Source organism: Candoia aspera, chromosome 1 (assembly GCF_035149785.1).
Source record: "Candoia aspera isolate rCanAsp1 chromosome 1, rCanAsp1.hap2, whole genome shotgun sequence".
NCBI classification, from domain to species: Eukaryota; Metazoa; Chordata; class Lepidosauria; order Squamata; family Boidae; genus Candoia; species Candoia aspera.
The window spans coordinates 39,338,010-39,350,662 of NC_086153.1; the positions used below are offsets into that span (position 1 = coordinate 39,338,010).

Genomic DNA, 12,653 nt, shown 5'->3' on the forward strand with positions numbered 1-12,653 from the left:
AGAGAGTTGTATTTGGAACTGCAGCCTTAGCTTTCCTTTCACCTCATGCAGCTGGGCTGTTGACTTGCAAGACACAGCTTCTGCATTTGTGATTCATTTGCTGGAAAAAGGGAGACTTGGGATCATAAAGTAATTTGGTGATAGATGCTGATAGCTTGAGGCTAACCTTAAATGTGACAGGTTAATAAAGAGCCCTGCATAAGCCACAACAGACCAGCAGGGACTGATGGAATAGCCCAGCTCCTCTGTGGCAATTGTGCTGAGTCTGCCTTGTAAATGACAGGGGTAAAACAGAGGCAGGTAGCAAGGTTGTATCTTAGAGCTTGCCCGAGGAAACCGTGGACTGTCTCTTTTGGTGTCTATTTTCACATGGTTTTTCTTTCAGGGGGGTAGGCTTCCTATTTTAGTAATATTTAGGGGGATTTAGTGGCAATCTGAGAGAATAAGTCTATAGTTAATCTATATCTCTTAGTTCTCATCATTGGGAAAAGTGCAATGGACAACCAGAACATCGATGGAATTGAATATTTTCTTACCAAGAAAGGATAAGCAGACTTTTCTGACTTGGTGCTTTACAGATGGGTTCAACTGTAACTCCTATGCTTGCAAGTTGTAGTCCAGCATATTCAGAGGGTTGCTTGCTCTCTAGTCTCTTTGCCATCTTTACTGCCCTCGTCTGGGCTATGAAGTGGAACCCTCTTTTTTTTTAGCTGGTAGATAGTTGTGGGGGGTTTACCCTGCCATTGAACTTTTTCGGAATATCTGGCTGGTTGCTTACAAAATATGAAGCAGGACTGTTACTTCCTTGGAGCTGCCACAGTGGTGCCATGCCTGTTTATCTCAAGGCAGCAAATATTCTTGAAAAGTTCCTCCTTGTTGCTGGAGCTCAAATCTGTACAACTTCCTGTAAAATAGTTTCCTTAGTGGTAGATAAATTGCTAGGAATGTTCCTGTCTGTATCAAATTTGAAGCAAAGATAACGGAGGTACATAGTGCACATCTCAGATGACCAGGTAAATGGCCTTGCAAGTTAGCCCACAAAGAAGTTTTTGTTTGTCCTGTAAGTTTGAAAATGTTCTGCAGTTCATCAATGACTTGAAAAAAGGGGGGCCTCCCTTTCTATCCTTTTCTGTTGAGGAAACTTCACTATCTACCAGTACACAATACCCTAATCAGGGAACTATTAACTCAGTCAATCAACCAAGCAGCAGACAACAGCCTAATCAAGGAACTCCCAAGGAGAGAACTACACCCCCACCAACACAAGCAGGGCAACCACTGTATACAAACAGAGAGCAAGGCCCACTCCCTGTTCGCACTGAAGATGTTGCCTAGTCTGGCAGTGAAACGTCTGCAAGAAAACAACCAGGCTCAGAGAGTACCAAGGACTCCACAGTTCAGCCCTGAGCTGTGGATATTCTCTTCAATTGGGACTTCACTATCTGTTCTGTGCAGATAATAGGGAGTGCCTTTTTATAAACCCATGGACTGGACTTTTTAGTATCTGAGATGGCAGTTTATGAAGATATCCTTGAAATTACCTCCAACAGAGATCTGCTTGCTTGGATGTTTCCATCTTTGAAGAACTTTCAGTCTGATATGAATGAGTTAGTCAGGTGGCTCAATGTTAGAAACACATGGGGGTTGCCAATTGATGGTTCTTCTCCTTACAGTAGATTAGTTTTCTTTTGTTTTACACTAAGATTGGTCTGTCAGTAGAGCTTGTCTTGAGGTTTTAGCCTTTTGCATATATTCTCTGGCATATGCATAGAATTAAAAGGAGTTGTAGAGACATACATGCATAGGCATGCACATGCCAAGTGCAAAATCTTTGTGTGTATAATGTGAAATCTGAAAAGAAAAATCTTAGCTCATTTGGGTGATTCCACCATGTGTAGGCAGTATCTATGCTCACTGGATACTTTATACTGCTCCTTTTCCAATATTTGTACTGGATATGCAAGGTCTTTGCAAAGAATCATGTACTCTGAGTTTTTGCAGGTAGATTGAGTATACATCCATATCTCCAAACTCTATTTACCATAAAGTATATGGAGACCATACCTTCTGATGGAAATAAAGAAAGTCTTACCTAATCCCAGCAATACATCTAACGCTGTACAAAAGCCAGGAATTGGACCAATCTGCAGTATAGAACCTGTCCCTTGGTTGTGTTGTTGGTGCACATCTGTTACAAAATGAAGTTGCAAGCCTGAGCCAAAGCAAACTCACTTCGCTTCTCTTCCTATGATTTCTGAGTTACCTTTCAGTTTTGCAATTGATTTTTTCCAGCCATTTCAAAGCTAACCTGGACAATAGCTGTCCTCATTCTTCTGCAGATTCAGTTACTTGAAGGGAGAATCTAGTTGGTTGGGGAGAATATATTTGTTCTAGCTGGAAGTAGCAATGCTTTGCTTTGTTATATTCCTTCTCTGTTAAAAGTGTCATTAAAAAAAACCCTTTGCTCACAAGGATCGCCCTCCCTCCCTTCCCCTATCTTTTTTGTGTTGCTGTAAGACCAGGGCTTTGGTGATGGGTTTGCTTGAGGTGCTCCACGGGGACAGAGAATGGGGAGGAATTCAAGCTTGGGTTATGGTGACTTCACTTCTCCCTCATTTCTCTTTCTGTCTGTCTGTCTGTCTGTCTGTCTCTCTGTCTGTCTGTCTGTCTGTTTCTTCTGCAGGCGCTTCTTTGAGGGCGTCTCTCACTCTGGTTCCCAGACTGAGATCAGCAGTCTGCACGGCCAAAAAGGGCAGGAGCGAGAGTCGGGCAGCCCTGTGAGTTGTTAATCCCTTCCTTCCTTCCTTCCTTCCTTCCTTCCTTCCTTCCTTCCTTCCTTCCTTCCTTCCTTCCTTCCTTCCTTCCTTCTTTCTTGTCTGCCCATTCAGAAACCTCTGTGCTTTGATAACAATTCCTGCTACACACATTTCGTTTTCCTTCTTCTGTCTTTCCTTAATGAGCTTCCTTTTTCCAATGTAGAAGAAGTGGGATAGGAGCAAGCCAACCAAACTTACTTAGCTGGGCCCCCTGGGCTCCTGCAATGCCAAAATGAAAGGGACGGTGGCTATTTTCCCTCTACAACCTCTCCTGTGGCCCTTGGATCTGTTTCCAATATTCTGGACAATGAGAAAGCACAATGTATTTTGGTGTGTGCCTGTCCTTCCTGTGTCTGGATCAGCCCCATTTTTGCTCCTTTCCTGAGGCTGCTTGGATCCAAAATTGCCACTACTCATCCATTTTCTTCTTCCCTCCCCCATGCCTGCTTGCTCTCTGCCCACTCTCCTAGGGAGAAGCAGAGAAGTGGAAAGTGGGTATCCCACGCACCCAAGATGAGGCTGCTGTGGAAAATGCAGCTATGGTGAGTCCTCTCCTTTCCTGGCTGTTTTATGAAGTTTTTGCCACCCTATCTGATCTGGGAGTTTGTCCAAATGAGCAAATGGCTGTCTTCGTGTTGCTCATCTGATCCCAGTTGTCAATGGCTGTCACGTTGACATTTATTCTGAACAAATAATAGGTATTCCATTGGGAACAGAACAGTCTTAGGGTCCAGTTTTCCAAATATTGCACATTTGAGTGTTCCTAAGGTAAAGAAAACCTGCCATTTTCAGGAATACTTCCTGCTACAGAGATTCTGGGATGGTTGGCACTTGCTGTGTTGATGTGCCCAACCCTTGCCTTGAGACTCTTGAGACTCATGGGGTCCAGCCATATCTGGTCACACAACAGCAGTGTTTTCTGCTTTGACCCATCAGAAACCCATTTGCTCACAACAAAGAGATCCTTTCCCTGGGTGATTTGTTATATTGTTTTTCACGGACTCAGAACAGCCAGGTGGATGGGGGCTAGACAAGCTATTTGGAGAATTTTTAGAGCAGTAAATTGGGAGCCATTCATAAGCTAAGCATCTGTAAGTGGTTGGTGTGAGCATCTTCCTGCTTCAGTCTGTTCTAATGTCTGTGTGAGCAGCATCTTTAGAGGTGGTGGGAGAAAATGACTCAAGAAGCCTTTGAGATACATTGACAATGTTTGGGGAAATTCTGGCATTAATCTTAGTGTATCAATGCTAGATACACTAGCATTATGTACTAGTAATCCACTCAGTGTATTCTGGGTACTACTCCCCAATACTACATTCACATGAAGAACAGTACCATGTGCTTTCTTCTACTGTATAAACATCCACAGTCTCTGTGGATACTGATAAAAGATTGGAGATCCTGCTGACATTTCTACATACTGGAGTAGTGGTGGAAAGGATGAAGGGAACAATGTTAGGAGTGAAGTTTTGCAAACCCAATGGTGCACATAGCTCTGTTTGGTTGATACTCTGTTCTCATCGGCTGCATACTGCTTGGCAGTTCACTTGGTGATTCATCCCACCACCTCGGTGCACAGTGGAAGCACATATTCTTTATAGGTAGCTTTGCAGTCACAGTCGAGGATTTTCTCCCCACCTTCTAGAATCTTGTAAACATATTTGGCTCTTTTTTGAAAGTATGGAACAACTCATAATTCATACCTTCCTGTTAGCATTCTTTCTGCTTCTGTCTGTTTGGCTGAGGTGAATTTACAAAGGTGGCCCTAATGATGTAGCGGTGTGGGTAGAAATGTGCATCAGTGATTTGAGGAGATGGAAGAGGTTGAAGAGGGACTTCTGTTCTTTGGTTGGGGAGCCAACATGGTATTAAAAACAGCTGAGTTTTTAGAGTAAGGTGGGGAAAAGACATGCCAGTGAAGCCAATCCATGTGACATTCTTCTGGAGCTCCAAAACAAAACACATCTACCAACAAACTTTCCAGTGCTTTCTGTGCATCATCATCATCTCTTTGGTTATTGGGTGTGTTGGAAATATAATAACCACATGATCTCAGGAGCTGGAGGCAAACGATTCCTGTCCAGGAGGAGCAGCTGAGACGGTGTTGAAGGAGAGCAGCATGGACAGGCTTGCCCAACTGAGCAATATAAGCAAGCCGGAGTTCCCAGCCACTGTTTCCCCCAGGTAAGAAAGGCCTCATCTGCAGTGGGCAGCTGATCTCGCGTGGGTAGCAGCTATGTTGGCCATGCAGAGGAAGCTTTTTAGAGTATAAAGAAGGTTATTCCTATGTGGGGCCAAGATTCAGGTAGAACCCCCAAGTCTGCTGTGGCTCAGGCATGGCCTCTTGGCCTAAGGTTCCTTGAGGGTAGTTAAATTCTTCAAAAACCTAAGCTATCTTCCCAGATATCCTTTCAGCCCTATATTGGCATATAAACATTGAAGCATAGATGGTGGTGCACTTGGTTGATCTTTATAGACTTTGACACACAATATTGTTTCACAGTGTCCACTTAATCCCTGTTGCAAATGTGAACATCTTAGCCTCCCTCCCCCTCTTCTGTCTCTATCTCAGGGTCCCAATAGCTGTTGATGACTTAGAAGCTCTGGCTGCTCATGGCATCTGCTCAATAGCCCAGCAGAGTCCTTCTTTGGGCATCTGAGGCCTGGCTATCCTCCTGCAGATCTGTGCTGATACCTGCTGTTTTTCTTTCAGCAAAGCTGAGAACAAGCAACTGTGGCGACCACGCAGTATGTCTGTCAAGGATAGACAAAACTCCAAGAGCCACAGTGACCGAACTGGCAGCCTGGACAGTGAGGGCTCCCCAGATTCCCGGCAGAACAGCCAGGTTAGGCAGTGATGGGCAGGGATGGTGGCTTGCAGGGAGAGGAAGGCTGTTTCCTGGGGAGGGAATGAATTGCCTAAAATGGGAAGTGGGGAAAGCCAAATCAAAACAATGGAGGCATTTGCAGCTTTCCTAAGACAGCCAGTGTCTCTCCTATCTTTATGGTCTTTGATGATGCAGGGAATGGAGCTGTTCTGAACATGGCTTTGCTTTGCTGCTGCAGGTGCCCCGGAAATCTGTGTATGATCAGCTGAACCAGATCTTGGTCTCAGATGAGCAGCTGCCTGAGAGCATCATCCTGGTGAACATCACAGAGTGGCAAGGCCAGGTGAGGAGCCCTGGGGCAGCTGATTGCACAAAGATTGCATTTAACCCAACCCTCTGCTGCCAAAAGTGAAGGGGAACTTGTGAAAAGTAGTTCATGATTTTACAGAGCAGATTGGCCAAAAAAGAAATAGAAGACATATCAGCAATTAAATGTACAAAGGAGTATACACAGATCAGATGTGTAAATACCTCCACAGGTGAATGAATTACATGATATGAAATGGGCATAAATGTAAGGCAATGTAATAGTCTAAGCATGATGAACATTCACGTAAATTCTTCATAGTTTGTTTATTGTTTCATTTGTATCTCCCTCCCTCTAAACCTAAAAGATGTCCACTTAACTGGAGCAAAAGACTCTCTGGCCTGCCTCCTTGTTTTCTACCCTGGGCTTTTGATCTTTCTGGGAACCCTCCAAGCAGGACATGAGAGTAACAGCCTGCCATCCAGTGACATAAGAGCTCCCTGATTTGGGAGGTGGCATGTCACCATCCCTGATCAGGAGCCATTGGTAGCCTTATCCCACATAAATTATTCACAGTCCTTCAAGCTCTCCAGCTTTGTGCCTACCATTACATGTTGTGGTAAAGAATTCCACAGGTAAACCAGGTGCTGGGTGAAGATCTGCTTTTAACTCTCTGAAATTTACTACTATTGGCCTCTCTGAATGACCCTCATTTTTAGTGGTAAAGATTGTTCTATCTGCCTTCTCTGGGCTGGTTTTTGGCACTGGAGAACTGTGCAGTCTTGTCGGTAGAAGATGCTCAGGGGAGTTCCAGTTCCCAAGAGTAAACACCTTGCCAATGCCAGGCCCCCAAATCCAAGTCACTTGAAGCACTGGCAGAATCTCCACATTCGTCATCCTCCAGCAGCATTATTCATTTCTGGTCCCACTTTTAAAATGCTGGTAATTAAAACTGCCCCAGGAGGGCAACCCATGTGCTGCATGTAGTCCTAAATAATTTTTTGTGCCTCCCCCACAACCCCCCCCAAATTGCACAACAGCACGGAGGGCGCTACACCCATTTTAGCCAAAGGCCCTTTGAAACACCAGCAGTGTTGTAACAGAAGATGGTGGGAGCCATTCAGATCTTGGGGAGAGCCTCATTCCAGAGGGCAGGCACTGCTACAGAGAAGCGCGCTTCTGGGTCCCAATTGCATTTTTTGCTCGAAGGCATCTGGAGTGTGCCAACCCTGCTGGATCAAAGAAGCCAATCAAATACTAGGGGAGACAGGCAGTCCCTAGCTGGACCCCAAGCTTATAGATAATGACCAGCACCTTGAATCACACCCAGAAGCAAACTGGCAACCAGTGCAGTTTGTGGAGCAGAGGTATCACACAAGCATACTGAGGCATGCCCATCACTGCCTGTGGCCCTCATCTGGACCAGTGGAACTTTTGGGTGGTCTTCAGGGGCAGCCCCATCTACAGCACATTGCAATAGTCAAGCCACAAGGTGACCAGGACATGAGTGGCTGTCTGAGGAGCCACCCAATTGCCTCTTTTATAGAGATTTTTTTTCCCTTCTTTAGTCCCATTAGTAAAGGGTTTCTGTATAGCCCTTCATCTTCTGTTACACCATTTGCCTCTATTAGAGTTCTTTTTTTATTGATAACTTTAAATTTGGGCAGTGAACACATCTTCTCGTGGCTGGGCTTGGTCTGGCCATGTCATCACCTCCAGATCTCCTTGCAAAAGTTCAGTGCTCTTTTCCAGCAACTAGAAGAGTGTCTTCCAGACTGGGAGTCTTTTCACCCAGCATTCCAGCTCATACAAACATTTTAGCCACATCCACACCATCTTCTTGGCAGCTACAAAGAAGTGGTTTGATATGGCTGTCTTCTGAGTTTGATTTTGAGCTTCCTTCTTGTAGGTTGGTTGCCTTTCCTCACGCCTGCCCTCTATTCTGTTGACCATTACCTTTATCCACCCCTTCCAACCTCATCTGTTAAGACCTTATTCTCCCTCCAGTGTCATTCTTGAGATCACTGAAGCTACTGAATCTCCCACTGTATCAAGATGTTAATCTCTTGGGAGATACTTTCTCTTTGGATAACCACTTGTTGGCTTTACTCTTTTGAATTTTAAATGGTCTGAGAAGACTTTTTTTAAAAAATACATGTGGCGCTTTATATTGTTTAATCGTTGGGTAGTTTACAATAAAACACGCTAAACATATAATTTGAATAAAAACATATATAATGATCTCAAATCAAATGCAAAAAGAGAATGCCATGCCAACTAGGCAGCAGCAAGGTGGTCATTCAAAATCTAAATCAATATGAATTAAAAGACAATTAAAAATGTTGATTTTGTAATGCTTTTATATTCTGGCTTTACTAATGTTTGTCATACTGGGTGTTACGGTTTTGATATGCCTTGTCTTGTGACAATTTTGCCCTGAAAAGCATCACACCAGGTTTGAAGATAAATCCCGAGTAAGCCCTCCTTGTAGCCTGTTAGCTCAGAAATAGATCTCCTCCCATTCAAACCACAGAGCCAAGAACAGGGGGAGAACTTTGAGACCAGAGATGCTGCATATCTGTTTCAGCTGCTTTTCTCTGTGTTTCTTGTTTTATATTGGCAGTACCTGTGTGATCAGCTCCAAGAACACAAGCAACCCATGGTCTCCACCTGCTCCATGGCAGATGTTCAGGCTGCCTTCAATACAATTGTTTCTCGCATTCAGAGATAGTGAGTATAATCAGGCGGGCCATAACGAACCAGGTTCTGAGTGGTTTCTCAGGCTAACCATGTGCCCGAGAACTTTGGTGCTTGGTTATGCAGGGCATGCAGCCACCCTGGTTGCACCTTCAGAGATGGAATTCCTTTTCGTTCAGCCCAGCTTTCCACAACCCAGGTAGTGAAACACATTGCTCTCCCAGGTAGTGAAACACAGCTTCCCATTACCTCCAACCCAGGTGGTTGTTGGCTAGTTAGGAAGGCTAGGGCCTTCCAATGGGGAGTAAACTAGATGGAGTGCTTGCAGTGGGTAATGTGGGTTTGGTGTTGCTCTACTGGATTTGCACCCTTCAAACTTCTCAGAATTTCTCTTCCTCCACAGCTGTAACTGTAATTCCCACATGCCTCCCCCAGTGAAAGTGGCTGTGGCAGGGGATCAGAGCTATCTGAGCATCGTCCTGCGCTTTTTTGTGGAGCAGCTAGCCAGCAAGACTCCTGATTGGCTCAACTACCTCCGTTTTCTTGTGGTGCCCTTGGGTAAGAGTCTTGCCCACTGGTGCCAGTTCTGAAAAGCCATGGCATATTCTAAACCAGGGTAGCCTGCCTTCCTTTTTGGTTAGTGTGCAAGAGCAGCCATCCCACCCAGGAAAAGAAAACATGGGCTAGAGAAATATGGAGGTGAGGCAATTTGCTATTCATGCATGTTTGCTCAGACCTTTGGCTCAACTTTGTAAGGAGAGGATAAGGAAATTATTTTGTCTATGTCCTCCACCTTTTCTTCCCTTTGTTTAAATGCTCTGTATCATTCCCAGGCTCTCACCCCCTGGCCAAATACCTTGGTTCTGTAGATAATAGATACAGCACCCTGTTCCTGGATGCAGCCTGGAGAGAGCTCTTTAGCAGAGTTGAAGCCCCTAGTTCAGGTAAGAGCTAGAATTGGCTGGAGCAATACAGACCAGTAATGGGATATCTGGTCTAAGGAGCTGTTGGGCCTCACTGGTGTTCTATGTGGTCTCCAACCCGCTCTGTCCATCTTTTTCCAGATACTGTAGACATCCCTGGCCGGGTTGCTCAGTTCATCACAGGTGCCAATGTATCTCACCAGCTGCCCATATCAGAGGCCATGTTGACCTACAAGCAGAAGAGGTAGGAGGGCTTGCAGTCTTCCATCTCTCCTTCCTTTCTCTCTCTAATGGGCTTCATTAAGTAACAGAATTACTTATTTGAACCCACATAATATGGAGCCCACCTCTTATGGTGCATGGCTGCATCCCCAAATACCTTGGGGTATAGGAGAGTGCTATGCTGGGCTGGGCAGTGAGGCCTGATAAGGGGAGGAAAACTGTGGTTCGTTTTCTGCCATTTTGAAATAGGACACAGACAATACATAGTGTAATGCTTTAAAATAGGCCTTATGTCATTAAAAACAAAACAATCTCTATGATGCTTCCAAACCAGAAAAAACTGTACTTGCCTATATGTGTGACACAGTTCTATCTACTTTACATCATTGGCCCACCCATTATGGCCTGACTCCTTGCCCCAAAATACCAAGTCATCCTTCTGGGAACACCAGGCAGTTGCTGCTCCCCCTACTTTAAATGACCTCTTCTCCATGTGTTTCCAGGGAACATAATCAGGTTTTGCATTCAGCTCCTGAAGGACAGGGCAGCAGGGGGAAAGCAAAACTGATGGGCAGTTTTTGCCTCTGTGGGTGGAGAAGAACCTCTTGCCCCAGAATAAAGGCTGGTCTGAGTAGTAGTTTTGGGAATTGCAAGTGCTGTTTCTGTGCTTCCTCCCCCCACAGTTCAGGCCCCACTGTTCTCTGCTTTTCCCTGCAGCCAAGGGGGACTGGCACACAGTATGTATGGCTGGCTTGCTGCACTCAATGGGGAAGCTTCTGGGGAGGTCGGGAAAGGACTCTGCGTTTTGCTGGGACATTCCTGCACTGAGGAAAGCTGTGCCCCCCCCCCCGCAGACTAGTTATTGAGTTGGAGGCATGGTGACATTTTCATTTCTGTAAAGTTTCCTTCACTGACATTTAATTTTAAACACAATTAAAAAGGAACTTGCATGCGGCAAAGCAAAGCACCAGCCTTCAAAATCATCTTTATTTTCAAGGATGCATTCAGCTTCCACGTAGGTCCCATAAATGTTTTCACAGACTAGCAACGCAGGCCTTTATTTTAGATCTGCCCAGCAAAAAGACAAAGATAAGTTGCTCGTGAGTATCCTGGAAGGCTAGGGAGGGTAGCAGGGGGTGACCTTACCAGTTTGCTTTCTGGTCAATTGGTGTTTTCTATCTGACAGTCTCTCCTGTAGCAGTTTTCCCTCAAATGTCCCACCAGTCCCCAGATGCTGAGGATACCTGCTCTAAATTAACCTCTGCTGATTTGCTCTGATGAGCAATTCTGTGCTAAAGCCCCACTGCTAGAATGGCATGTGCCACGAAATGAAAACTTTCCAAGGCACTGAGAGAGGATGGGGAGAAGGGTGGGCAGGGCTGTGGGTCATAAAGAACTTACTTACCTAATAATCCGGACACATGGCAGTTGTGAATACAAGAACTGTGACGAGGTGGCTTCCTGCCCCCATTGCCATGTACAGGACTTGCCTCATGGTATTGCTTTGTTGGCATTTGCAGTGGTGGCTTCTGCCCAGAACCTGGACGGCATGTACAGTAGGTGATGTGTCTTCAGCTAGCTTGCCACCCACAGGCTGCAACATAACACGCACATGCATTCCCCAGAATGACTTCATTGCTTGTTGTTGTGAAAATAGATCTAGAGATGCCAGCATTAAAAATGAGTCTGGAGATGAGCTTTGCATTGCGGGGTCTGCAGTTACCGTGAAGATGGACAGCCTGCGGGCTAAAGATGGCTCCTGAACCTCCTTTTGGGGGCTCTTGGAGATCCCCAGAATATGTCATCAAAATTTAGCAATGAGTTCATGTAGCATAATTTTTAATTATGAAAAACAACAAAAGAGGTGCTTTAAGCCTCTGGTAGACTTGAATGAACCTATTGTACTTCTTTTTAAAAAGCTATTAAAAATTCCCCTCTGGTGATACCGTATCACTGTATGTCCCCCGTGGCTTTGACTGTCAAAGATGAAAAAAAAAACAAGATGGTGCTATGTGATTCCAGGAAATCACCACTCAGGTAATTGAAGGCAGGGAGACCAAACTCTGAATAGGAGGGCAAGGGCCACACATATTTTTAAAAATTCTCTATTATTAAAGTACACCAGTATTAAAGCTAAGAGTTAAAATGATGAAATGTTGACATTCTCTAATACTAAGCAGAGTGTACAGAGTTTTGAGTAAATTGTCTCTAGCATCTTTTTTCCCCCTAAACTTCCCGAAAACCAGGATAGAGTCTTGCCCCTCTTCCAAAGAGCACAGGAGGCAGACAGAACTTGTCTGTGGCCTTAGTATACCATTTGGCTGGCTGCTGGCCTTCACACAATCGCATTTCTTCTGGTGGTTCCTGGACAACCTTTCCTCAGAGAGCGCATGTCCTCTGTTAACAGATCTCACCTTGCAATGCAGAGCCATGGGGAAGCATGAGGTGTGGCGTTGGGTGCACATTCAGTTAAGTGTGGGGTCAGAACCCGACCAACATCCCAGTTGAGCAGAGCATCTCCTTCAGTGGAGTGTTTGCAATGTGTGGAGTTCCAGGACTCTTCAGATACCCTGTTGTTGTGGGGAAAAAATAATTAAAAAGAACTTAATAGCAATGGCAAGGATTCGCAGTCTTTCCGTGTCTGGTATTTGAATGGAGAGGACGTGAGCATTCATACCAAATGAAGATGACTAGATCTGTGAGAGCATCGACGTTACAATAGGACAAAAGGAATGGGGAGGGACCGTAGCAGACATTGGCATGTCTGTCTTTGGCTGTGGCCCATGCCAGGCAGGGGACCCTCTGCTGATGACAAAAAAGGGCCTCTGTTAGGCAGTAAACACGTTTTTTTTCTAAACGG

At 45.1% G+C, this 12,653-nt stretch overlaps 2 protein-coding genes across 6 annotated transcripts in view; one reads left to right on the forward strand and one right to left on the reverse strand.

The window, feature by feature from the left end:
• Positions 1-12,653, reverse strand: part of LOC134496728 (cullin-9-like) — a 505,703-nt gene that overhangs the window by 439,911 nt on the left and 53,139 nt on the right. The gene's annotated exons all lie outside the window — the stretch shown is intronic.
• LOC134496759 (phosphofurin acidic cluster sorting protein 2-like) overlaps positions 1-12,653 on the forward strand; it is a 155,211-nt gene that overhangs the window by 133,563 nt on the left and 8,995 nt on the right. For 2 of the 4 annotated variants that reach the window (XM_063302473.1, XM_063302479.1), the window contains exons 10-18: positions 2,684-2,777; positions 3,287-3,358; positions 4,873-5,000; positions 5,530-5,662; positions 5,883-5,987; positions 8,575-8,681; positions 9,052-9,206; positions 9,482-9,592; positions 9,713-9,815. In XM_063302473.1, coding sequence (XP_063158543.1) covers positions 2,684-2,777; positions 3,287-3,358; positions 4,873-5,000; positions 5,530-5,662; positions 5,883-5,987; positions 8,575-8,681; positions 9,052-9,206; positions 9,482-9,592; positions 9,713-9,815 — 1,008 coding nt within the window. The remainder of the gene's footprint in view (positions 1-2,683; positions 2,778-3,286; positions 3,359-4,872; positions 5,001-5,529; positions 5,663-5,882; positions 5,988-8,574; positions 8,682-9,051; positions 9,207-9,481; positions 9,593-9,712; positions 9,816-12,653) is intronic. The other 2 variants (XM_063302485.1, XM_063302493.1) reach the window with 2 other exon arrangements.